The sequence below is a fragment of the Saccostrea cucullata genome, unplaced genomic scaffold, assembly GCF_032062105.1.
Source record: "Saccostrea cucullata isolate Sc308-1 unplaced genomic scaffold, CSIRO_AGI_Scuc_v1 ctg243, whole genome shotgun sequence".
In the NCBI taxonomy this organism is placed as follows: Eukaryota; Metazoa; Mollusca; class Bivalvia; order Ostreida; family Ostreidae; genus Saccostrea; species Saccostrea cuccullata.
This window is the reverse complement of record NW_026924631.1, coordinates 130,001-158,000: the sequence shown is the minus strand read 5'-3', so window position 1 is coordinate 158,000 and position 28,000 is coordinate 130,001. Positions and strand designations below refer to the sequence as shown.

The 28,000-nt window shown below is 33.9% G+C and overlaps 4 protein-coding genes across 8 annotated transcripts in view; 2 read left to right on the top strand and 2 right to left on the bottom strand.

The window, feature by feature from the left end:
* LOC134266902 (oxidative stress-induced growth inhibitor 1-like) lies at positions 1-9,708 on the top strand. Of its 4 annotated transcripts, none has more exons than XM_062749104.1 (6): positions 1-138; positions 5,458-5,601; positions 6,077-6,213; positions 7,118-7,309; positions 7,648-7,739; positions 8,541-9,708. In XM_062749104.1, the coding sequence occupies exons 2-6, from the start codon at positions 5,556-5,558 to the stop codon at positions 9,526-9,528; spliced, it is 1,455 nt and encodes a 484-aa protein (XP_062605088.1). In that variant the 5' UTR covers positions 1-138; positions 5,458-5,555; the 3' UTR covers positions 9,529-9,708. The 4 variants fall into 4 exon arrangements, with proteins under 4 accessions (XP_062605088.1, XP_062605091.1, XP_062605090.1 ...); XM_062749107.1 differs by lacking the exon at positions 1-138 and adding an exon at positions 569-673; XM_062749106.1 differs by lacking the exon at positions 1-138 and adding an exon at positions 4,876-5,091.
* Positions 9,709-16,740: 7,032 nt separating this feature from the next.
* On the bottom strand, positions 16,741-20,844 carry LOC134266888 (biogenesis of lysosome-related organelles complex 1 subunit 4-like). Its single transcript, XM_062749093.1, has 5 exons — positions 20,677-20,844; positions 19,553-19,624; positions 18,127-18,228; positions 17,677-17,796; positions 16,741-17,334 (listed from the first exon to the last, which is right to left on the bottom strand). Exons 1-5 carry the CDS (start codon positions 20,806-20,808, stop codon positions 17,221-17,223), a joined length of 540 nt encoding a protein of 179 aa, XP_062605077.1. The 5' UTR covers positions 20,809-20,844; the 3' UTR covers positions 16,741-17,220.
* Positions 20,845-21,531: 687 nt separating this feature from the next.
* Positions 21,532-25,706, bottom strand: LOC134266901 (zinc finger protein 320-like). Of its 2 annotated transcripts, none has more exons than XM_062749102.1 (4): positions 25,494-25,706; positions 23,651-24,828; positions 23,122-23,307; positions 21,532-22,577 (listed from the first exon to the last, which is right to left on the bottom strand). In XM_062749102.1, the coding sequence occupies exons 1-4, from the start codon at positions 25,677-25,679 to the stop codon at positions 21,590-21,592; spliced, it is 2,538 nt and encodes an 845-aa protein (XP_062605086.1). In that variant the 5' UTR covers positions 25,680-25,706; the 3' UTR covers positions 21,532-21,589. The 2 variants fall into 2 exon arrangements, with proteins under 2 accessions (XP_062605086.1, XP_062605087.1); XM_062749103.1 differs by having other exon boundaries at positions 25,506-25,706.
* Positions 25,707-27,616: 1,910 nt separating this feature from the next.
* The window catches only part of LOC134266897 (nucleoprotein TPR-like), a 23,247-nt gene continuing 22,863 nt past the window's right edge, over positions 27,617-28,000 (top strand). The window contains exon 1 of the mRNA XM_062749101.1: positions 27,617-27,721. The gene's annotated coding sequence lies outside the window, so the exon portion shown is untranslated. The remainder of the gene's footprint in view (positions 27,722-28,000) is intronic.

The following is a 28,000-nucleotide window of genomic DNA, read 5'->3' as shown; positions in this document are numbered from 1 at the left end:
TAATTTTCAAAGAGTTCACGATGTAGGACAAAGGGGGTTCACGGCTTGTTAAAGGGACCTTAGTGACACGTTCACTCGGTGGCCAGCGCTCAAGGACAGTAGACACGTGTCGCATGAGGAACTAAAATCCAAATAAAGGTAAGTTTGTGCAGGCGCAGACCATTTTAAAGACGGTAAATGCACGTGGAGCAAGGAGAGTGATGCTGCCTCCTTATACCGGCATATCTATTATCATGATTATATATGATTATATTATATATAAGCCTAATAAACAATAAATTAGTCAAGTAAAATAGAAAAAAATAAACTGGAGGATTAAAGTATTATTAAAATCATTGTTATAACTTCATAGTCGTGTATGAATTAAAGTATTGCATAAGGAGATTTCGTTGTCTACTGGGTTTCAATCACGAAAAGATAACTCTGCAAGATAGATTTTATTAGGTGTAGGCTTCATCAAATAAAATGACGTGCATAAATGCTGCTAATGCACTATCCCATTATGTACCACACGCACCTGTTATTTACCTTGCACTTCATTTTTTAAAATTAGTGTGTAATTACAGTAGGATTGTTTTTGCATGTGATTGTTTTGAGGTTTACAAATTATGCAATTAGCAGCTTGATTATGGAAATTGTAAATTGACTTTATCATTTTTATGAAGACAAGGAGGTTAGGTATATTGTAATGAATACTAACCCCAGACACCAAACTCGCTTGAATTTTTGACCCCCTTGTATATTGTAATGTATACTATGGTCAAAAATTCAAGCGAGTTTTTATTGCCTGGCCTTCAGCAGTCAGGGGGGAGTATGAAAACAAGTCATCAACTTCTCAATAGAGAATTGTTGCTTGTTGTTTGAAATATTGGAGCAATAGAAGGCAAAGCAGATTTTCAAAACAGAAAACTGGAGAACGTATTTAATTTTATAATGAATGATAAACTGAAGAATAATATTCCTCTGTCTGGCCCCCTTCATCAGGTTGAAGATTTTGTGAGTTACAGCTTGTGCGCATGTTAAGAGGAACTTTTTTGGGTGTTTTTTTGTTGTTGCTGCATGCAGTAATGTTCTCTGGCAGACTATTCCATTGTTTAATCACCCTGCAGAAGAATGACCACTTCCCACAATCCTTTGGTTGCAGATGGTATTGAGTGTTGGTTTGTATGCCGTGATATTCTTAAAGTGGTCCTCAGGTCTGTGTTGGCTACTTTGTTGTTATTTATATTGTACATCATGATCCATCTTGCATCTTCTACTTTTTAGCCGGGCTCATTGCTCGTAGAGCAATAGCGGGCTTTTTAAGTCCTTCCATTCCAAATGTTTAAGCATTTCTCCCACGCTAGTTCTATTTTATAATTGTTTAAAAAATTTAACAAACACTGTAAATAAATTTTAATTTACTTGATGAAAGACCAACTCCGTAAACCTTTAAATTGATTTTTTTTAGAGGGGGGAGGGGGAGGGTCATAAGTACAGTATGTCTATAGCTTTAATTTCAGTGAAATACAAGTAGTGAAATTGACACTTCTTTTTTGATGGACAAAATGAGGGCCATTGACCCTGATGATACTAAATAGCCGTCTCAGCACCCATAGCAGAAAGTTATCATAATATTTTACATGTCATCGTGAATAGTGTCAAATCCTGTTAAATCGTAAATCGCAGCACCCCTTGACGCAGGTAGGATGACAGTCCTCGAGGGAATTCTTATTTTTTCATCTTTTGTGAAGGTTTTAAAAATCATCATTGGAGGTCCCTTTCACTCATCCAGTGCATAAGCCCCCTCAATTAAACTTTTATAAAATGCCGTAAACTTCTAAAGCCAACATTCCTCGGATACCTCTTGGAATTGATAGAACTTGGGATTTTTTAAATTGCATGACTGTCTTCTCTGCTCTTTAGGTACAGTAAGTTCCATCGTTTATCTGTTGTAGAAAACAAATGTCACCATGAATCAGCAAACTTGCTCTGTTTTCTTTGGAGGGAATGCAGGTATACCCCTATTATTCAGCAATTTTTTTTTTTGGCTCTTATCTGCAGGGGAAAATCATGTTACTTCGTCAGGTCAGAAAGTGGGAGATGTGCATGAATTGCACAAAAGATTATGTAATTTAGTTTAAGAATTTGAATTTATTACTTTATTTTTTTAAGTTTAGCATTTCAAGCTCTAAGTTACATATTTTTTTATGCTTGCTGAAAATAATTATACATGTGTATCCATTTTAATATATGTGTAAACTAATTATCATATAAAATATGAAAACTAGTTTAATTTAATTGAGAAAGTATTTTTTATATCTAATTCTTATGGATGATATGTGAAACATCAAACTTTATTGAAGTTCTTTACTGAAAATTATTTTAATCATTTATCAGCAGTGCCATAGATTTGAATTTCAATTGCCAGATTAACTTTTATGCCAAACTATTCAATTTATAAATATATAATTACATTTTATGCCCATAAAGGAGAAAGATAATAGGTTTAGGTCATAAAAAGAACTTTCCAAACTTTGACTATTTTTATGGCATTCCATTTAACCCTAGCTAGATAATATCAAGTGGTAGATGTTATTATTATCAAATGTCAAGTACCTGTCTTGCAGCTTAGCTGTGAGATATGGCCACTTTTTAATTTCACAAGTACAAATTTGATTTTGAATAAATTAGATCAAATGAAGTTTGCACATGTTCAGTAAAATATTCCCACACTGAATATGAATTTAAAACCATGTATTTGGACTTTTAAATAAGAAAATTAATTAAATTTAATTTTAAATTAATTAAACATTTAAAAAATGACCCACATTTATGCTGCCAGCAGGGTGTCTATATATGTTAGTTTTGAAGAGAGATCGAAAAATATTGCTTTTACATACTTTGATCAGAAATGCATATATTTTCAGAAAGAATTAATATGTTGAGGTGCAATCAGGGGTCACGTGTATGATAAATTCCTCAGTCATGACATGAATGAATGACCACAAGGTGGCTGAAGGTCCCAAGTCAAGGCTTTGTTATTACAACCTGTGTTGAGGGGATGGGCCCTCTTATTGATTGACAAATACCTTTATATAATATCAACATACATATCAGCATATAAAAGGAGAAGAAATTCTATATTTTCCCCCCCACATCCTGAAAAGCTTTAGGTCCAACCTGATTTGCAACATCTGTAAGTAGTATATATTTTTTTTATAGGGGGAGGGGTGTCGGGGTTGGTGGATTAATTATATTATGCATCATCATTCATGCATGAAGTGAGATTAGTTAAGATTTCATGGAGATGTTTTTTGTTCTTTCTTTTGTATTTTATCGCAGAAAAAAATAATTTTAATATTGAAGCAATTCAATTAAACAAAACTTAACCATTCAAGGGACCTTTTCCTTAGTATGAAAGACAATTGATATTTTTTTTCCTAGTACGAAATCCGTATTTGTTGAAATTTTTTAATTGAAACATAATGTAGTGTCACTGCAAATTTATGTCATACTGTGAATTGCATTCTGTTCAAAATGCATGTACATTTAGTATGTACTATATCTTATAATGGAAAAAAAGATGTGTATTGTTTAGCATTGTAGAACTTGAAGGGGGGGGGGTGTGTTAGCTGAATATATGTATACATGTAGCTCAATCGATAAAAGAGCCTAGATTTACGGGTGGCCTGAGTTTGAATCCTGGTTTGGTACATTTTCTCCATTTCTATTAATTTGAGAATGTGTCATGCCATAGCCTGATAGGGATTCAGCGATAATGAAACTGCTTGGGATGAGATTGATGAAATATGTATTGATTTGGTAGGTTTGATTTTCACTGGCTTTGGTTTTGCATACCATGTTTGTTTGGGGGGAGGGGGTCCTTAAAAAAATTTAATTTTCTGCTAACTGGAAATTGTTCTTAAATCTGCAGAGCTTTTCATAATTGAAAAACAAAAAATTATTTTATTTTCAAATGTAATTTAGTTTTGAATTTTCATTGCCCGAAAATTAGTTACACTTGTTATTTTTAACACATGTGAGTCTTGTGTAATGTATAATTGATTGCCCTCTTCTTTCATTAGGGACCAGTATCAGATATACAAGTTTTAGGATCAATAAAATAGCTTTGCTTATTAGGATTTTCAGTGGAGCAGGCTGTACACTTAACAATACACACCTACTCAATGAACAAAATCCAAAATCTGCAAAGGGAGGGGGGAGAGGGTGGATTTGAAACATTTGTCTTTATGATATCTTTCATAGGGTGAGGTAGAATGGGGGTATGGTGATGGGGGGCATGCTGATCTTGGAAGAAATATTGTATAAGAGGCCATAGATGTTGCTCAAAAGATTTCTATCATAACAAGGAAAAAGAGGGATATCTCTTTCAGTCTTTATTACCATAAATAACTTCAAAGAATGCAGGCGGAAAACTTGTTCTAAAAATAGGTGGTCCAGTTTTGCTGGTAAAATCCATGGATACATCCTCTGAATTAGAAATGATTAACTATCAAGGGAAAGTTATTAACTACAAATTAAAACAGCTCTAATGCTCCTTTTTTTTTCGCCATGAGTCAAGCTAATTAGTCAACTGTTTGTTGTATTGTTTGCATAGAAATGATTTTTCATATGCACTGGTAACCTGATTAATGAAATGTTTAAAAGGATATAGAGAATGTTGAAATCACGATTTATAAATGGACAAATGTTGAAACCTCAAGTAAATAGAGAGATATTAATTGGAAGTTAAGATTTGGAACATACCGTTCATGATATCTGTATTTAAAATCCATAGTACTAGGGCAGAGGTATTTAAAACAGTTTTTATGTGTAAGGTGTTCTAATTTTACCCAATGGTCTGCCAAGAATTGGAACATGTCAATAGTGCTTAATGAACGTTGTATTCATTGTAATGTTTATACTGTTGTCCATGCATTACGTCCATGATAGGTGGGATTATGTCATAATTCAACGGGATATATATATATATATAAGTCTCAGTACCGGTCATTTAATTCCTGTGCATTCTAGTAATAGGCTCAGTAAAGCACAAATACCGGTATATATTGTAAATACGCAAGGATACCAGTAACACAGCAGTGGCAAGTGAGTTTTCCGATATCAGGATTTGTGTTAACCAAAAAATGATGAAAATTTTCATTAAAGAATTTTTTTTGAAAAAAAAAACAATAAATGAATTGCATTAATTAAGGATCATAACTAGGTGTTCAATTTACAGGTAGAGAGACTTCTGTTTGTTGCAACTATAAATGCATTTTTGAAATAATGAATTAAGCTATTTTATTCTTGCTCCTGTATAGCTTTTATATATATATATAATGCATGTGTACCTTTAAAAAAAATTATTGTCCCATTTTTTTTTTAATGCAATTTTTACAAAACATTTTTTAAGCTCTATACTTATTTACCTAAAGGCTGTGTGTTTTTTATTTATTTTTTTTAAATTTACAGTTCCAGGTGGACTCGTTGCTGTGTTTTAATTAAAATGGAGTGTGTGGGCTGCTAATTAAGACATCCTTCGTGTAGGCCCCACAAACTCCAAAGACACCATGCCGTCAAGCGCCTGCTCCACTTATAAAGAGGTCGTCATTGTGGGTAAGAATTCATTTGGTACATCAATGTATTTTATTTAAATAATTTAAATTTTTCTCAATTTATATAAAAAAAAACTTTCTTAAGTAATACTGTACAGTGTTTCCCTTAAAAGTAGCTAAAGGCCAAATCGACTGCTTCCATTGATATATATGTGACTGAAATAAAAATAATCAAAATTTAATAGTTGTAAGGTCCACAGAGATTTGTCATGAACCTCTGCTCAAAGCTTGTTACAATTGTTCTCTAGCCTTTACTTTGAAAATAAAAGGGAAAAAAACTAATTGCTGCCATTAATTTAAATACCGGTATCATGTCTAAAAAGGAGTTCAATTTTTTGTTTATACAGATGAAACATGGGATGTCTTAATTAACATTTTAATAAGAACTCAAATTCTACTTATAATACTTATAAATATCATGTTAAATTGCATCATGTTAAAGTGCCTGAGTAATCCTATGATTATATAATTAACAGGAAATGGCCCCTCAGCAATCAGTTTGTCTGTCTTCTTGTCGGGGTATCGGCCATATTTTGCAGGAGGTACTCACTCCAATGTGTACCTTAACGAAAAGCTTCAGAGGATGAACCCAAAGAAATCCATTGTTGAGCAGGTATTGAACTGATAAAAAAAATGTGGAGAAAACATTCATTGTGGATAAAAAAAAGAGAGGCATTGGAGGTTATTGTTAATACAGAGCATTAGGGGTTGTAGCTAATACAGTGTATCTTCTGTTTCAAAATAAGAGGGAATCTGGTGCAATGATAGCTCTTGCAGAAATGAATGTAAACATAGTAAAGGGTGCATTCAAGTTCACTGTGCTTGTCTCAGGCATTTATTTATCAACAAAATATCTCCCACGAGCACAGCCTATAAGCATGTTCAAGATAATTTTTTTCTGATATATATATTTTTTTCATTCGTTAACCAATTATATCAAGGAAAAATTATTGATTGGATGAGAAACTGAGTTAATGATTCAACCATATTTATCTGTGTTTGACCTGAAAAATTACCGGTTTGTAGTTCCCAATAGAATGTAGGAGTGATTGTGAAATTCTCATGTCAATAAGTTGTTGATGGTTTAGACATGTTAGAGGCAGGATGTTTCATTGTGTGTGTATGATAAATATATATACAGGTCTATGAATGAGCAGGAAATCAATATATTGTATGATGTAAACATAAAAGGCTCTATCTTGATAGATAGACATAATTTGCCTTCAAGCCCCTAAACCAATTAGAAAAAATATGTTCATGCAGGTCTTTGAATGAGTAATAAGTCAATACTTTGTATGATATATTAGAAACACAAAAGGGCTTTATATTTTATAGAAACCTGTATCTTTTATTTTTAGCTCTAAAAATCAGTTTTCTTATTTTTGATTTTGAAATAAAAAAAAATTTTATTGCTCAACCAATTCTGTTAATCTCTTATTAATGGCCATTGTTCAATATTCTCTCTTCCAGCATCGTTAAATTTTCATGTACTAATTTGCTGATGTCACGCTATGCAGGATTTGTCCTTCTTGTCGGAGGGACTTGAAGGCCGTTCCCCCAACCCTGTGGCTCTTCTGTTTGATGCCCTCCGCAGGCCAGATGCTGACCTAGGGGTAGACAACCCATCCCTACTGGAATGGAAGTTTGAAAAAGACCATGCTATAGAGCATGTGGTGTTGGGGAAAGGCAAAGCAGGGGGAGCATGGCAGGTAGAAGCATAAAGTGTTTATATACTGTATACAGGGTTATTTTCAACCCATGTTATTTTCGCCCTTTTCACACATTCAAATGAGTTTGCCCCATATTGAATTTCCCCAAACACAGTTCTGATAAAGAGATAATACCATTTTATTTGAGTTTTCCCCATTTTAAATTTGCCCAAATGCAACAAGGGCAAAAGGGGCGAAAATACAACGGGGCAAAAATTTCTATGTATACAGTACATTGTATTTGTTGTATGAAATGTAGAATCATCGATGAGACTGGTTTCATTTGTCTTTTTCATATAGTATTTGATAATTGAAAATTTTTTTTTTTTCATCCTTAGAATATGGATGGTGCCATGCAAACCTTGAGTTTTGCTAACTGGATGGAGCTCCCCACTCTTAATTTCAAAGAATGGCAAAATTCACACCACAGGTAATTCTAGGAAAATTGTTGGATTTTAGCATCACTCCAATAACTTACAAGAGCTGATAAAAACTGCATCATGATTCATCTGCAGGTGCTATGAGTATTTAACCCTTATAATATCTAAAAAAAAAAATTCAATTTTATTCTAAATTGACTATGCCCTGCACATATAAGCTGAAAAGTTCATCTCTGAATGCTTCTGAAGCAGGTCATCATAGAAAACCTTTGGTCGGTTTGGCTTCTCTTACAAGAAGCGAGACTGACCGTGGGTTTCCGATGATGGAAACAGGTTAAAAGGTTAAAACTTAAGGCTTTTTATCTATACATCAAGCCTAGTGATACTTAAATTTGACCCCCTCATTTCAAATCCACATACCGGTATGTAGAGCAACAGACTGAGGTAATAAAGTTATCTAAGGTGAGGTGTCCGAAAAGGTATAACCATTGTAAAATAGGTTGCCCTAATTTGTTTAAAATTAGATGCATGGTCAGGCCCTGGTGTTTATATATGCTTATTCATAGTAAGTTTAATTATTCTTTGGATATATTCTAAATACTGTATAAATCTGTGCTGAGAAAAAAATCCAATAAAAAGTATGAAGTCGCTGAATGTATTACTTAAGTCAGAAATATAGGTTATCAGGAATTAGGTCAAGCACTTGTTTGCTTATTAATTCCTGGAATGCCAGTGTCCTGAAAAAAAGATAAGAGTAAAACAGGCTCTCTGTCAATATATTATCTTTATAAATATTCCACTCATTAAAAAATGCTCGTTTTAATTTAGAAAATTCTACTTGAATTTTGCAGAGATGAAAACCATGCTCATAATGGCAGGGCAACCATTGCAGACGTTAGAAAGTACTACAGTGACTTTGTGGAAAAACGAGGACTGGGGCCATTTTTCAGGGACCATCACGTAGTTACTTCTGTACAGAAGAAATACCACAGCAATAAAGATGTGGACTCTGAGAATGGAGAAGTGGAGCCATGCAAATGTAGAAACAAAAACCACTCCTTCCTGTGGGAGGTCAGAGGTTACCATTTCCATGGCGACAGTGAGCTAGACAGAGAAGAGTTCTGTTATTGCACCCCAAATGTTGTCATAGCAACAGGAACCTTTGATGTCCCAAACAGACTCTGTATTCACGGAGAAAGCTTACCTTATGTTCATCACTCTCTACAAGACGTTGAACGTGTATTATCACAGAACCGAAAGAAGAAATCCCAGGACCCTGTCGTCATTGTCGGAGCTGGACTAAGTGCAGCAGACGCCATCATCATGGCTCTCAAGATGAAACGCCCCGTAGTTCACGTCTTTCGAAGAGGAGCTAATGACTCTCAACTTATTTTCAAAAAATTGCCGGCAGCTATCTATCCAGAATATCACAACATCCATTCTTTGATGAAAGGCAAAACCATCAATCCCCTGTACAAACCGTACCCCAACCACTCCTTGGTGGAACTGAAGGAGGACAATCATGTTCTGATCCAGACAACTTCCGGGGGTGACATCGTTTCTCTGGATGCTTTCTGCATTGCTATTCTGATCGGAGCATGTCCTGACTTATCATTTCTTCCATACGATGGCAGAAATCTTGGTGTCGTACCACGCTGTGCCATCGACAGCAAGCACAATCCGATTCATGTAGATCCATTTTCGTACCAGTGCGTTGCGGAAAGTGGACTTTACTCAATGGGACCATTGGTTGGGGATAATTTTGTTCGCTTTGGGATGGGGGGCTCTTTAGGCATTAGTAATCATTTGTTGCGCATAAAAAATAAACATGCACAATAGAAAAGATCCTCAAGTGCAATAGCTGTGATGTATGGTTGTGATAACCACACTTTTAACTTATTTTAATATCAGATCTTTCTGTTTACTAACAGGGATCTGGGCCTTATATACCTCAATTGACTGATCTGTTTTTTGTTACATTTTTTTTTTATTAAAAAGTTTAGAATTTTTTAAGAAAAATCTGTCTTCCTTTTGTGTTTTTATAGTGATATCAGTAAATGTGGGTATTTGAAAAGTTCTTGATATAAGATTTAAGTGTTTTAGAATGTTTTAAATGCTATAGGTAAAATAGGCTTACTGGGCATTTTGTGATATTCAAAAATTTGAAATATTTTTATGCGCCCGAATTTTTTCGGGGCGCATATTGTTTTTGTCCTGTCTGTTTGTCTGTTGGTCTGTCTGTCTCTTGTCAACTTTAACCTTCGCCAAAAGTTTTGAACCGTAAGAGATAGAGACTTCATATTTGGTATGCATACTCCTCTAATAAAGTCCTTTCAAATGACATCAAGGTCAATGACCTTGTGACCTTGACTGTGACCTATATGCTAAAAATAGCTTTTTCCACTGTTTGTCATAACTTTTGAACAAAAAGAGATAGAGACTTCATATTTGGTATGCATACTCCACTAATAAAGTCCTTTCAAATGACACCAAGGTCAATGACCTTGTGACCTTGTCTGTGACCTATATGCTAAAAATAGCTTTTTCCACTGTCTGTCATAACTTTTTAACCATAGGAGATAGGGACTTCATTTTTGATATGCATACTCCACTAATAAAGTCTTTTCAAACGACGACAAGGTCAATGATCTTGTGACCTTGACTGTTACCTATATGCTAAAAATAGGTTTTTACACTTTTTGCCATAACTTTTGAACCATAGGAGACAGGGATTTCATATTAAGGATGCATACTCCACCGATTAAGTGCTTTCAAATGACACCATGGTCAATGACCTTGACCTTGACTGTGACCAATATGCTAAAAATAGATTTTTTTAACTTTGTTGCCGCCGGGCGCATAGTGTTTCACAAACACATCTTGTTTCTTTTATAGATTCATATGAGACCAGAAATAAATACAGTTGAATCTTTTTAGCTTAGATGCTTGTGTTCCGATCAAGGAAATTGTCCAAATTAAATAATGCCAATATAATACTGTTATTATTAGATATAGATTTAACTTAGATATTCAGAATACAAATAAACAAAATATTGATTACCTTGGTGGTCATACAAGTCACAAAAAAATGAGCAGTGTAACATACACACTTTTAGGGGATTTACTGATTGACATAAAAATAAATTCTTGAAAACTGATTAAATTTATCATTTCTTTGAACTTAGCAAATGCCCCTGCCCTTGGGGCCATAAAACTTAGACAAGCTCACTTTTGATCACAGTCTCACTTTAAAGGAATATATAGTGGAAAATGAGACTTAGATCAAAAGTGAGCTTGTCTAAGTTTTATGGCCCCCAGGCCTGTAGTTTTAGGCCAACCTAGTCACACAGATGACCTGTTGTTATCTACAGTTGAACTTCATTATCTCAAACAGCAATATCTTTAATTCTAGTTAAATGAGATAGTAGGCCCAACCATTTTCTTTACAATTTTTACTGTTGTTATTTCAGATCGACCAGTTTAATGTTTAATCTTGATCCCATCAAGTTTGAGATAATGAGATTTGACTGTTTACTGTAAACCAACTTTTAGTCGTGACGATATTATTTCTCAATTTATCAAGGGTTAATTAGTTCGCAATGATTTATTTTGTCGACCAAGTTTTTTTATCTGTTGTTAGCTCACCTGAGCCGAAGGCTCAAGTGAGCTTTTCTGATCACATTTTGTCCGTCGTCCGTCCGTCGGTCTGTAAACTTTTCACATTTTCGACTTCTTCTCAAGAACCAATGGGCCAATTTTAACCAAATTTGGTACAAAGCATCCTCGGGTGAAGGGGAGTTTAAGTTGTTAAAATGAAGGGCCAAGTCCTCTTACAAGGGGAGATAATCAAGAAAAGACAAAAAATAGGGTGGGGTCACTAAAAAATCTATTTCTCAAGCACCACTGGGCCAGGAAAGCTGAAACTTATGTGGAAACATCCTTGGGTATTGTAGATATTAAATTGTTAAAATCATGACCCCCAGGAGTAGGGTGGGGCCACAATAGGGAATCCAAATTTTACATAGAAATATATAGAACAAATCTTTAAAAATCTTCTTCTCAAGAACCACTGGGCCAGGAAAGCTGAAACTTATGTGAAAACATCCTTGGGTAGTGTAGATATTAAATTGTTAAAATCATGACCCCCAGGGGTAGGGCGGGGCCACAATAGGGGATCCAAGTTTTACATAGAAATATATATGAAAAATCGTTAAAAATCTTCTTCTCAAGAACCACTGGGTCAGGAAAGCTGAAACTTACGTGGAAACATCCTTGGGTAGTGTAGATATTAAATTGTTAAAATCATGACCCCCGGGGGTAGGGCGGGGCCACAATAGGGAATCCAAGTTTTACATAGAAATATATAGAACAAATCTTTAAAAATCTTCTTCTCAAGAACCACTGGGCCAGGAAAGCTGAAACTTATGTGGAAGCATCCTTGGGTAGTGTAGATATTAAATTGTTAAAATCATGACCCCCAGGGGTAGGGCGGGGCCACAATAGGGAATCCAAATTTTACATAGAAATATATATAACAAATTTTTAAAAATCTTCTTCTCAAGAACCACTGGGCCAGGAAAACTGAAACTTATGTGGAAGCATCCTTGGGTAGTGTAGATATTAAAGCTGAACACTACTCGTAAATAGGCATAGTCCGCCATATTTCTCGTTCTTCAACGCTCTCCCTACAACTCGTATATAAGGAGCAGATCGCTAGTCAGTTCAATGTATTTCACTATAGAGATCCGACGAGTGTAGACGTACATCTTACAAATTGCTACTAATATCGATGAAATATATATAAACAGGACAAAAGTATTATAAAAATGCAGGGCAATACATTATTTACAAACAGAAAATGCACATAAAAACAAGAAATAAACGCAAAAAATCTAAGACTACGACAGGAGTACTACATGTCTGCCACGAGTTTCGAGTGTGCAATCGGGTGTAACGAAAGCGAACGGTTTATATACCCGTTTGACAGTGCCTATTTATGAGAAGTGTTCAGCTTTAAATTGTTAAAATCATGACCCCCGGGGGTAGGGCGGGGCCACAATAAGGAATCCAAGTTTTACATAGAAATATATAGAACAAATCTTTAAAAATCTTCTTCTCAAGAACCACTGTGCCAGGAAAGCTGAAACTTATATGGAAGCATCCTGGGGTAGTGTAGATTCTAAAATTTTAAAATCATAAAAGGGAAGCAAGGTATAACAAGAGGGGGAATCTGGTAAAGAACTGCATCACCCAAGTTACTCAGGTGAGCGATGTGGCCCATGGGCCTCTTGTTAATATAGACACAGAAACTTTAAGGACCAAACGCAAACCTCACAAAAATTTCCCGCATGCGAATAAGAGTTCATTTACAGTATCCACCTGTGTGTAAAATGGGGGGGGGGATATGTTGGATTTTCAGCTTCCTATGTGTAATAACTGAGTTAGGCTGAATTCAACAGTCAAGTTTTGGCCCTGATAAAATGGTTTTTGAGGTATTGGATTAACACTGTGAAAAACTGAGAAATCCTCATATTTAATTCTTTACTCTTTTCATTTAGAACACAAACTGCATGCTTGATAATAAAGAAGAGCTAGATCTGCCAAATTTGTTCCTGTTCTGAACAAAAATATTACACCTTTCTACTTTCATTTACTTTACTCATGAAAATCTATCAAACAAAAACAAAAGTGTTTGCAGGATTGTAATGATCAGCTAAGCCTCTTCTTTATGCTCCAGGGATGGGGACTTAATATTTCATTTGATGGAAATACCTTGCATTAATTTTGAAAATCATAACAGGGAATTATCCAAGTGATTGTAAAGGCCCATAGGCCTTTTGTGTTCATCTGCATTAATTTCAAGAAATTGGTACAATCTCCCATTTGAAGTATTTCAAGTGAATAAAAATTTGTAGAATGAATCAATGCTGATAATCTTTAAAAATGATTTTAAGAGAAGCAAATGTTTATTTAAATGCATTTTGAATACTCAATTATAGTGTAATCTATAAAGAATTTTGAATTTACACTCCCTCTACCTTTAAAACTTGAAAAAACTTATTTTAAACATTTTGATAAATAATTTCAGATAAGTCTGAATGGCAGTCTTTTTCTTTTTCACACTATGTGACCTAGATATATGTTTTTAGTTTTTACATTAATCTAAAAGGGAATAATTTATAAATTATACCAGAGAAACATGCCCACTTGATGTGAAAATACCAGTTAAGTACAGTAAACATACTTATGGCAAACAGGCTTATAATGAATGGCTGCTTACAGCGAAGTGATTTTCAATCCCTGTGACTTTAAAATATATCATGAACTTTATACAGATATAATAAATAGTTAACTTTGCAGATAAAACAAATTGTAATATTCGTAATGAAGCAAAATTGTCCGTCCTTGACACTTGATTATAAGCATATTTTACTGTATATAAATTTACTTTATTTTTTATTATTGGTCAGTGTTAATTTCTATTTAGACTAGTCCCTTGTAAAATGGGCATATTTTCCCTTTTCCTCCAAAATTTAACTAACAGGCAAGTGTATACTGTACTAAATATGGTTCATATGAGAAAAAAATACCTAAGTATAGGGGAAGTTGAACATTATCGTTAAGTATCCCCTTCCTTCCTGTTTTATCATTTCTGGAAATTGAGTGAATTCCCTTTCTTCCGTATATTGATCACTAATTATATGTTACCTAGAACTTGTATATATAGTAGTACATTCTATACTGGTTAAATAACCTGAATAAATTTTCAACATTAGACATGAATATGCATACATCTTTGATAAATAAAAGTTTTTAAACATTAGTTTTAACCATATGGGGTAAATATGTGAAGTGTGGGAATGCAAATAAAACTAACAGCTAAATTTTGTTATCTTTAACATTGATATTTTGAATACTTTGGATATGTTGAACTGATTTTGAAGTCTTAATTACTTTTTCTTTTTGTATTTTAAGTTTTTAAACTTGATCTCAAATCCTCTTGATTTTTCTTGTTTCCACTGAGATAACAAGGTTTAATTTTAACATTTTAAAAGTCAGTAATGTCACACGAAAATGGGTCACTGTGACCTGATTTTGAATTTTATTGCTAATCTTGTTTTTTGATCTTCTAGGATCATGTTTTCTGCATCAGGTTTCAAGTAGTTTATAATGACTTTATAATGACTTTTCCTGGTGGGCTTACCATGATGTGTGCAAATCACTAATAAATATATTAATTTTTGAAAGTTTAAAGGCATGGTGATTCAAGTGCAACATGATTTATCATAAGTAGATGTTTTAAATATTTTATTTTTAGTTATTAAATGCTATTAAATTGGTGCATATCTTTATACACCATTTATTCTTAAAACTTGTTTATGGTTATATTTACTGCTCTAAAAGAGGAAAAATGTAAAGTGTACCCAACAAGATCAATAAAATGATTTATGAACCAATACAGGTAAACCAATTACCCGATAAAAAAAAAATTCATCCAGTTTGACTTATTTAAAAAGTTGTTTGAAAAGAGTAATAAGCCTGCCATATAAGTATTAAGTATAAAGAAATTTTCTTCTCCTTGGTTTACCGGTACTTAACTTCTACAGCACTATTGGCTGAATTGATACATTAACTGCGCTGCTTATGGCAATAAAATATAATGATTGCTATTTTTACTTAATATGTTATAAAATCTATGAATATATTCATAACCCAGACTTTGTTCATAACCCAGACTTTGTTCATAACCATAAATGTTCAGTTAAGTTATATCTAAAAATCTGTTAGAAAATCTTTTTTAAATCTATTAATACCCTGTTTTAATGAAAAGGGAGGGGCATGAAATCTCATTCCTCTGTCAGTGTGTTAGTATGTCACAAAAACCTCAGCATTTTGAATGAAAAAAGATAGGTATCTCATATTTCCTGTATACATTAATTAATACTTGAGACTAAACCTTTCAAAATGTACTATCATTTAATTTTCACCTTTTGACATTGAGGTTTGGATATTTTTGAAAACTTTTAACTTTTGCTCGATAAGAGACAGGCCAAATTTTCATTGTGTCATATGTGAAAATAACAGGATATTTTGATATATAGAGTGTTCATGAATTCCTGCATCAATCTATATGTGCACCACATACATGCAGTCAACAGGATTCATTATTACGTTATTGGAAACTACCGGGTTTTATGAATCTATACCAGTCAAATAGCTAAACAACAACAAATATACATACCCACTTTATACATGACTGTACATCTATTTACTTTTTTAATCCTTAAAAAAATTTTGACTTGATTTTCTCCTGCAAATCATTCAATTTTTCAATCTATATGTGTAAATCAAATTTTGCAGAATTCTGAAAATGCCACAAGGGAACTTCAGTCTATATCACCATATGAACATACTTTCACATAAATATGAAAATACATTAAAATTTTATATTTAAACATTTCACTTTCTGAACAGAAAGCCTATTTGGAGTACATGTAATTATAAATTATGCTTTTTTTTTTGAAAAAATGATTTACCTGTTGTGAAAATGATTTACCTACTTCATCTACATTACTAGAACACTTCTCCAAATCAAGTATATGTTTTTAGCAAGGATTTAATTTGGCATTATTAGCAGGGTGTGCGTTTAAATCGTTAAAAATGCAATTTATTTGTTAAAACATTCATTTCAAAATCGCTAAAATAACATCTCGCTAAAAATAAATTACTGTCCAGTTTTTCACTAAATTTTTGTCTCGCTAAAATTACCACTTATACAGTATCTACAAACCAATATTTCTTCTTAAGCCTTGAAAATTTAACCCCATGAAAATATGTGATCTAGCAGTACATACAATCTTATATTAAAAAAAAATAATAACCCTATACCAGATAATACACGGTATGGGATTAATTTTTTTAGATAAGAAATATAAGTAATGCCAGGTGCCTGTGCCTTTAAAAATGCCATTAAAATTACAAGCCACTATATGTAATTGCTTTTGAACTTTGATTTATTTATATGTGTAATAAATACAACATTTCAAAACATAAAACAGTTAGTTCAGGTATATGCCCACTCATTGGTTCAACATAAAATCGGTAAACTATTGCACATCTGTATGCTTCAACAGTTTCTCAAACCGCTAAAGATTTACTGGTCCCATTGAAAACTTCTGATAAAAAAAATACAAATCTAGATGAATTACATGTTAAAATGCACCATATTATGTCCATATGTGAATCCGAGATTTAAATTTGATACATCATTGCAAATACAAGAATCACTTAAAAGATCATACTGCCCGTGCCAAAATATTCGATGCCTATTTCTCTGCATATTTCCATACATTTTGAAGCCTTTTGCAACACTTTTAAATCTCAAGCACCTAAGTACCCTGGTACAAACGTTTGACCTTTTCCCTACTTTTATACCATTTTGCTGTATTTCAAAATACATGTTGATTTGATTCAAAATTTATTTTTCTGAATGATATGACTCTGGAATGTATTATTATCCCTGTAATTAAGTCACTTTTCTGTAGGCATGTCTTCTGTTTGCACTTTTTCCTGTGGTCCTGGAAAATAGTCCTTGGTGCTGAAAATTTCAGGTGGGTTGAAAACAGCTTTTGAAACTGGTTTTTTCTGCAAAGAGTATGATAATTCACCCATGACATTCATGCATAAATGTTAAATACATTGTAAGAACAATTTTTTTTTCTTAATTTAAGGTCTTTTATATTTCTGCTATTTTTATTTATAAATCATAAAAAATTGCACAATTTTTTTTTTAAAACCTCCCACACTTTGTTGATTATTGCTTCACCGACTTTCATGCGTTAATAAATCACAAAAATATTAAAATTACCACATGAAATTTTTTTTTGTTCACTTCATGCCCTAAATACCCGTAATTTTACCAGTCATTTGTTAAAAATATAACAGATTTGTTGCTTTTTTTTCAAAACAAAAAATCCTACAACTTACTGGTCCTACAAAGGAGGATAGCATCTTCTTCAGACCACTTAAGGACCCCATTTCATCCTCTGCTTTGTTGACACACTCCTCTAACACACCCACATTTGTTTTCACCATTGCCACAAAGGCCTGTTATGTAAAAAATAATATAAGTGACCTAGTTCAATACATGTACACGTATAAAGATTCATACAAAATGACTAAATTAGTCTGTTGAACTAAAGGTAGATAACTCCTATACTGTTCATATAACGGGTACTCAATGGGACTAAAATCATGAAGAAAACACTTCTATATATCCAGGCATTTGAGTTGCCGAGATTAAAATACACAAAGATAGAGTAGTTGGGACTTCAAAATATCTTCAAGATATCCATTGTATTCGAGATGCTGTGTTTGAGATATCAAAGTTTAACTGTATTCTTCATTCTCTCTATCACCTTATAGTAATACATGTACCTCTAATTTGTCAATTTTCTCAAATATTTCCTGCATCTGTGAACATTTTGTCTGTATCCTAGGTAGTGTCTCTGTTAAACATATGCTAGTATCGGCTCTAATCTAAAACAACAACAAAACAAACTAAAAGGCCAATTCAAAGTTTTTTTTTTAATATTATAATTTGTTTAATTAATTTTTTTTGTTTAAAGATGGATAAAACTTGATTAGTTTTAAAAATTGTCATAAAAAGTATGATGAATTATAGATTTACCTGGTACATAGCATAAAATATGAATAAGTATTACATTTCACTATCTATAATTTCCACAAAACCAGAAGTCTCTTTCAAGACTGTAGCTCTACTGGTTTGTACTTATAACAAAGGAAGAGGAAGTAGCCATTGGGACTTGAAACTTTACAACAGCAATAAATATAATAATGATCCTTGATTAAGTCTGTTTTGGGGGCAACTTGTGTGCAATATTAAACCAAAACCAAACCAAAACAGTAGGAGGAGTATCGTTTAAAAGTATTTCACAGATATATCTATTTTTAGTAACTATGGCAACAATGTTCATCAAAATCAAGAACCAATGCACTGAATTATGAATCATAGTGTAGTCTACTTGTGTGCCAAGGTATATTGAAATCTCACAAAAACTATAGGAGGAGTAGTTTTTTAAAAAAATTCACAGAAATTTCTATTCTTAGTAACCATGGCAACACCATTCATCGAAATCAAAAACCGATGCACTATTTTATGTATCTTAGTATAGTCTACTTGTGTGCCAAGTTATATTGAAATCAGACCAAAACTGTAGGAGAAGTAGCATTTTGAAAAATTGTTTACAGACAGATGGACAGCTAGACAGACGGAGGGACAAGGGACACCTTACTATCGCATAAGCTCTTTTGGTCTCTGACCAGTAGAGCTAAAAAACTAAATAGGAGGTGTTTTTTATTAATTCAATGTAAAGGAAATTTAACGTTTCAACCTTATAGTTAACTTTATTTTATGAGAGATTGTGCAAATTTTAAGGTTTAAAACTGTTAACTCTGTGAAAAGAGAGACCTAATTTATAAAATATCAACAAAGGTCTTTGGTTCTCGCATTTACATTTTCTTTTTTTTTCTTTTTGGATTAATTTTTTAGTGAATCTGCAGGAAATTTCACATCATATGTGCAACATTATATTTTATACGTCAACTACTGTAAAATCACATATTTTTGAGGGGTCAAATTCTCGTTGTTTGAGGAAAATATATTGGTTCATGGGGATTTTATTTCATGGTTGAAGAATTTTTCAGTAGTGAAAAATTGCATTTTGTGGTGGACAAATTCTTGGGTCTCTACATACCTTGACATCCACGAAAATTAAACCCCCACGAAAATTAGTGATTTCACAGTAATTTCAAAGATCCCTCAACTTCAATCAGCTATTACCATATCAACTAAACCACAGAATTCTTCCATCTTTGTCAGCATTCCTTCTATATTTTCACTGAATTTTTCTTTCTGAAAAAGAATATTCATATAATCAGATAATGGCAAGGGAATTCTGGCACCAAGTGAAACTTGTCTAATTCTGCAAACATGCAAAGGGAGACAAGTTTTGTGTCATAATTATACAGACTGTTGAATTTCACAGTGAATAGGACAGAGAAAACTATAAAATTAAAAGAGAATTTAAATAGGTGTTGGAATATTGATAGTGAGGTGGATCACAACATTTGGTGTCAGATAAGGCAGCTAGTTTTTCACTGTATAAAATGAATTAATGTAACTTTTCCTTTAAAAGCCCTTTAAATTACATTCCTCCTATTCTACAGTTTTTATTGTTTCCAAATGCATTGTTTGTTATAAGATGAAATAACCCAAATGCATCCAATTTACAAGACATGTGTACATGATAAAATTCAATGAGGCATAGGATAATTTCAACAGCCATTAATTTCTATACAGCAACAGAGTAGTTTTTGGTGTTTGCCAATTTGTCTGCTTTTATCTGATTTGTCAATGATTTGAAATGTAATACTGTCAACAAATCAAATGAAGTGATAACATCAAAACCTCCTTTATCACTCTCAATAAAGAAAATTTAAGTGTCTGATATACATCAAGTTAATTGTCCAATTACAGTACACTGTATATAGAGCATTAAGGATGGGGTTTAGGATAAATTAGACTAGTTATAAGTAGAACTCGCTGACAGTGTGCTTGCAAACATATTAATAATATGCAATATACTGTTATTACCTTGGCAATATGTCTTTAAGCAGAGAGCCCACCTAGCAACCTTTTGTTGATAATATTAAATTTTGTATCTTTCTAAGCCTAAGTATTTTTATTATATTAAACAGTACATGGCCAACCTCTAAACATGAAAACAAGTAAAACCTGTTTGAACCTACTTATTTACATGCAATTCAGGACACATAGGTGCATGCTTGTATTGCTAATTAATTTGTCTTAAATATCAATTCTACACTTTTTTCTCAAAATTTTTCAAAGTGCCCCTCCCCCTTTTCTGAAAGGAAAATGACAGGGAAATGCTTAATATAATGTACCTCTTTGGCTGAATCAAACTGAGTGTAATTGACATAATCAGTTGCAATATCTTCAATAAAACTGTCAGGTGTTTTTTCTTGGGATTCGGGGCTGCTTTCTGTCTCTGAAACAATTTCTGTGTCTTCTTCCATGACTGCTGACAAACATATACTTTATCTACCTCCAACCTCACAAGAGTACTAGAAAAGAAAGACAACTCTTGCTCTTCCCCAGCCTATGCATTTCCATGGCTTTTTTCCTCAATGTTTTCAAACTAAATCATACATCTTATTATACCCCTGCTTGAAAAGCGGGAGGGTATATAGTAATCGGGATGTCTGTCTGTCTGTTACGCTTTGGGGTACCCATCAATCTCAAATCCACAACTCCTCTCATACCAATACCGTTGAATGGAATTTGATGAGACTTTCACAGAATTAATCTTTATTACATATTGCCAGTGTGCACCTCCTATTTTACTTTTGATCTGACACATATTTTGGGTTTCCCATAGCAAAACATTGACACTGCCATTATATCCATATGGCAGGTGGGGGATATATCTTGGCTTAGAAATATGTGTTGCCACACCAGAGACAGGAATAACATTATAACAATTAAAGTCTCTGGCCAGACTGAGAAGAATCAATCAATATTTAATCACTTCTTTAAATTTCCAGTTCATGTTTTTGGAGTATCCCTTGTTTGCAATTAATTCATGACTGTAGAAATCAAAACTTAATTTATGATCAAATTGCCACAAAAAAGTTGATCATGTAATATTCATATGCTTATAAAAATGTTTCAATACTCATTCAATACCAACGAAAAATAAGGCATTTTAAAAAAAATATTTATTATAAACTGACAATAAATAACACATACACCTGGTATGTACCCCTATAAAATACATGTATATGTATACATGTATAACTATCCTTCTATATTACTGTAAGTTGTTGTAGTATACACAGAGTCCTTCACAAGACAGCTGATTTGAGCCAAGTCCTGAATGGTCGCACTCTGGGTAACCTCTGCTTCATTAGCAGCAATCTGGATCAGATTAGCTGGTACACCTGAACTCTGAATGTTTAACAGAACAGAACCTGGATCCCCCTCTTGTTGTAGTTGAATATCACTGGTGTTTAGGAGCACTCCTTGATTTTCTGTGAAATATACAGCAGGTGCTGTTGACTCCTTCTTTTCATCTTTTTTAGAAGTTAACGGATCCACCGTGACTATATTCTGATCCTGCAGCTGTACTGTGTTACTGTTAGAAGGAGGAGGAGGGAGGTGAAAGGTGATCATGTGAGTAGTAACTTGTCCAGAATTTGGAACGGGAGACATGTGACTTTCACCCCCTTGGATGGAGGTTTCCTGAGAAATGGCATTCATGGCACAAGAGATAAGCTGTGTGATATCTTGAGTGACCAGTCCTTCTCTCATCAGCCGCTGAAGGTCCTCCTCTCGAATGCTTCGCTCCCCGGATTCCGACATCTCCACATGCATCTGGATTTGATTACCCGGATTTTCCACATTGCCCCCAACAAAAACTGGAGCCTGCTCACCAGCATTGACAATCTCTATATGTGGAACAGACTGACTGATATTCTGAATTCTTGGAGCAAATGTAATGTTTTCAGGTTTCTTTTTCACTGAGGTAGTTGGAATGAGTCCATTTTTATGATCACGCACATGGTCCAAGTACTTCTGTTCATTGACTGACTTGTAGGTACAAAACTCACAGCAGAAGATTCCATGAGCACCGAAATGTTTGTTCTTCATGTGAGTTTTGAAGCAGATGGCCTGTATACAGGAGTAAGGACAGTGGGGACACTTGTAGGGCTTCTGTCCACTGTGACGCATCTTGTGGCGCCTCAGAGAGTTGTGATCTATGGAGGCATAGTTGCAGACGTCACATCTAGAAATAAGGAAAATACAAAAACATTACTCTTTTTGATGTAATTACCGGTATGAAAATTAAAATCTTCAGTAGATTTCAGAAGATTTTTAACCATATTGAATAATATGATTGAGCTAATTCAACAAAATACCAATCCTAAAATTATACGTCTTAAAAACAGACAAAAAAATAAGATCCTTAAAACCTTACTGTGCAATCACTTTTTAAGAAGTTAATTTTTGTTGTTTTCAATATGTAAAGAGATCCAGGTATTCGTATCCAAAACAGAACTTGACCTAGATACTCATCTGATAAATCTGTATACCAAATTTCATTTCAGTATGTGCAACGGTTGTGAAGAAAATGAATGGAAACTAAATGGACCGACAGACAGACGGACCAACTGACCGACAGATGGCAGTAAAGCAATATGCCCCCCCTTCTTTGCAGGGGGCATAAAAATTGACCCCATCTTGGCAAGAAAATACCAGTATGTATTTTCAAAATATCTGAATTCATCTAACTAACTAGAATATTTCTGGCCTCTTTCTGTTTTACTTACTTGAATGGTTTTTCCTGAGTGTGAGTCCGCATGTGGAGTTCCAGCTGAGCCTTTCTGGCTGTGGTGTACTCACACACCGTACAGGAGAAGGGCTTGTGGTTCCCATGCACCACCTGAAGGTGGACCTGTAGACATTTCTTGCTCACAAATTTGCGACTACAGATCTCACATTCTTGCTCACCATACCTAGGCAAAGAAAAAAAACCCAGATGCATAATTAAGGTAGAGCATTTCAGTAATAATTAATAATATATCTAACCTAACTTTTGCAACATAGTTATATGGTATATATTGGCAAGACAAAATTTTCTGGTTATTGATCTATAAAATCTTAAAGAATATAAAAATAAATTTGAGAATAAAAATACATCACTAGCAGACAATCTTCCTTATTACAAAAAAATTTAAAGTTCTTGTGAATAAAAAGTGATTGTATGGTGGTGTGAAATATCAAATGATCTGATACTGTTTGAAAATTAGTCAAATGAAATCATTCTGTGTTCAGAAAATCCTTAGTTTCTCTTCATACCATTTGTCACTATTTTTGTTGTCACTGTGCACCATCTGATGGTTTCTCATCTGCGCTTGCTGTCGAAAGTGTTTTCCACACGTGTCACACGTGTATGGCTTCTCTTTACTGTGTATTTCCTGGTGGACCTTCAGTCGGCTGGCCGTATCGATTTTATAATCGCATTGATCACACTTCAACAAGTCTGTGTCTATCTGATGGGCCTTCCACAAGTGCAGGCGTACCAGACGCCATCGGTTCTGTTCCTGCTGGCACTCAGGACACATGAAAACCTCTGGCTTGTCTGTGTGACACTTCAGATGAATTTCTAATGCTGCTTTGGTCAGAAACCTGGCATTACACCCTGGTTTTCCACATTTGTTTTGGTAACTCAGGGCACTTTTGGGTTGTCTGGGCTTGTGTTCAGTTTTATTAGAATCACTCGATCTTGTCTTCCCGAGGTAGTAGTCATTCTTTAGTGCCTTGGGAGGGCAGATTTTACTACGTGTACGACTGCCCTTACTGATGTATTGCGTCTCTGACTCAATGGTCCATTCCACATCAGAGTCATTCAAATCCGTGGCTTTCACCTCCTCAGATTCATTTTTGGCGCGTTTTTGATTCTTTCTCCGTGATCTGGTCTCGACTTGCGTTCCCACGCTCACTTTTCCGTCTTCCACTGTTACATTATGTTCTTTATACATATGATCCTGACATTGTTCCATACTGGTGAATCCAGTGTTACACTGGCCACATAGAAACAATTCTTTTGTGATGGGCTCTGTGCCTGTTGTGGATGTCCCCGTTTCAACAGCAATAAAGTTTTCCGTTGAATCCAATACTTCCAGTCCCTCAACATTGTTCTTCATGACAACCGACTGAGCCATATTTTCAATGTTGCCATTTTCTAGAGATAGTTCCACAATCTTGCCGTCTATGTCAAACGTTAGTTTATTACTTGTTTCGTTAACAAAGTCCTCTTCTTCTGCAGGATTTTCATTATTATTTAGGATCTCAGTATTTTGCTGATCAGTTTCAGTGATGTCTAGCCCGGTTTCTATATTTTCTGCCTTGATTTCATTCAGAATTTGAGTAGTGGGAGCTTTTTCCTGGGGTTCAAGCTGGGCATCTTGGGAAATCACCATGACATTTGCCACTGTCCCATCGCTGAGGGCGTCTGGTGTTCCTGTATCTGAATTCTGAAATGCAAAGCAATTAAAGAATAAATTTGAATGCAGTTTTCCCGAGAGAAAAAATATAATACGCTACTTCAGTAAGTTGAAATAACTTGCATGTACAAAATGATGAAAGTTATATCTAATATATCAGTGTTCACTTTTAGTTTTTTATGCTGTCATTTCTGTGAAGGCCAAGCCCTGCCCACCAGCTAGTTATACAAAGGTGGAGGCTACTTTGCAGGGGGGAAAAAGGAGTTATCAAGAGGAATTCCATCAATCTATCTGAATTGATAGGTTAAAAAAGGGGGCTTGAATGCTGGGTCCAAATAGATGACCCTATGATCAACCATTTTACTGTGTATATTATAGCTGAAGGAGGTTCTTTGTGAGGAGACATAGAAAAGTGGCATACCTATCTATTTGTCTGTGTGTAAATTGTTGAAGATATGCCTTTACTGAGGTTATCAAAAAGTTATTTTGTGATTCTTTAGAATTACCTATTGTGTGAGTCCCTCTTTATTTTTTTTAAAAAAGTGGTCTAGCTTGTGAATTGCTCAATATCTCTGTATTTGAGTGGTTTCCATTACACATTAATTGAATTTTTGTTAATACAGGTACTATAATCATTAGATCTATTATACATCTCTGGTTTAATATTATATACATGTAATAGTTATTGTAATTACCTCTGTATTTGCCTGAGTAGACTGTGGGGGATCTTTGGCTGCAGAGGTTGCTGAGGAGAGATGGTCCTGTTGGACGTGGAGAGCCATATCTTTCACCGTTTGACAGGTGTGGATACAGAATTTACAATGGTAGGTCGTGACGACCTCCATGTAATCTCCCAGGTCAACTTCAGCTCCCTCCATCATCTACCATGCAGAGTCTTCTCTGATGAGGAAAAAGTTACCTTCAGGATAAAAATAAGTACTGAATAAAAGGAAATTTAAGATTACAAAATTATGTCTGATAGCTTCGGTCATAGATATCAGCCTGGGTATTTCAGTGCGAAGAGTACTGAACCAGACCAGCCATACATTAATCTAATCACTGATTAATATTTTTTGCCTATCCAGTTACAGATAAACTTCAGTATCTTGCACACACTGACAGATTAGTTGAATATCATGGAAATGTCTATTGAATTGAAAGTGATGTAATTGGAAGTCCTAGTTACTAATTCTTTGAGTTTTTTACCCTGGATATATCAAATCTTTAGATATCTTGAAGTTTTTTCTTGTCCTTATTAATTGGTTCAAGATAATAATATTTTTACTGTATACATTATAAAAAATCCCTATAACTCCTCCTTGAATTTCAGTTACATACATCTGTATGAGTATCTATCTGTATTGTTATGACACAGGATCTGTTTGGGCTTTAATGTGATGGATATCAGCCCGATAACAGGAGGGGGGAAATATATGGCTTGACTCAATGACTGGTTCAGTACTCTTACCATTGAAATACCCAGGCTGATATCAAAATACATCATTATTTGTTCTGACAAAGAAACATTTTTGGCAATTAATTATGCAAAATATTTTTTTAAATTAATTATATATAAACTATGAATATATATATTATTCAAGGCATTGTCTAGAATTTACAGTGAAATAATAATATAAACAATATTTAAAAATATAAGTAATGGTCTATAAAAATATTTTTTTTTGTCCTGAATTGAATCGAAATTCAATGCACTAAATTAAGCGTAACTCAGATTTTTTCCTTTTTTTTTCAAAATAAACGAATAAATACTTTAAAACGACGAAAGAATGTTGTACAGTGGACAAACATTCTGGCTGATACAGTGGTGAAATTACATGAGGAACTATTTCACCGGGCACCGTTTTTTATTCTCTAAACGATAGAAATACATAACCTGTAAAACTTCACCTGGGATATCTCTACATGGATTTTAGTTATAATTCAAATCTCTCGCATCCCTGTGTGTTGTATAACCAACATAGTTAATGAAAAAATAAATAGTTCAAATCCAGATAAAACACGTTTGATTCAGGGATACATGTACAAAGGTGAAGGTCATATAATCATCAATTTCATTGGTTTACAATCTGACTACGTCATTTTGCCATAGTCCGAGCCCGATGATTATATAAAGTTTCGTAAAAGGATCTGATTTCCTTTAGCTTAGGGGGTGGGGTGTTAGTCCAGATTCCGAAGAGAATAATTTAAATTGTCCGATAATTATTTTTTTGTGCTAAAAATATGATTCTCGAAAATTTTATACACCTACTAAACTATCAAGAAATAATGTTTTACATAAATGTTACATTGTGATTAATAATTAATGGATATCGGTTATCTATATAATTCTTCTTGACATGTATAGTATTAAATAACATGATATCATAGCATGTTTTAGCTCTATTTTTGATCCTATGGGGGTTAATTTTAAGCACTGTATTTAGTAAATGTGCGTAGATTTTGATGCTTTTTACCCCCCCCCCCCATTGACATTTTGTTGCTATAACGCTGGGCACTAACAAATTCAAGGAATTGGAAGAAATGAATAAAAATGTAAAGGAAAGTCCATGTTCTTTAGTTTTGTCTGAATTTAACATTATTGGATTTTCAGAGTCACTATAAATCACTTTGGAGCTGTAGCGTCAAAATTATGATCCCTGGATTCCCCCAGATAAAGCCAATATAAAAAAAATAGGGAAATGGAAAAGCAGAAAAAACCCACTAATGCTGATGCTTCATTTTCTGTTCAGATTTACTTATCTACGTACCCATACGTGTTTGTAACAGTTTTCGTTTTGTTAAAAATCCATTCCTTCCAGATGAATTCAAAACGAGGCAGCCGCTCAAATTTGAAGATCGGAAAAGAAGTGTAAACATGAATTTACATCTGCACAACGGTATATATTAATTGGTCAATAAAATGGTAAGAGTTCTTCTAATCGAAATTATTACATTAGAATCTGAAGTTTAAGTTTAATTACATGTTTAAGAATGGTAAAAATCGCCCATGAATGGTCATGATAATTTGTTTATCTTTCAAAGAGAGGTATACTGTGATTTTTAGTAAAATGCTGCCCTTTATATGTAGGACTTGGTGATGCATACTGCTGGAAAACAAGGTTAATGAGAATGTTTGATCTTTTGATTTTATCTGTTTATTGCATATTTTCCAGAATCCTTTAACGTTATATATTTTTGGTAA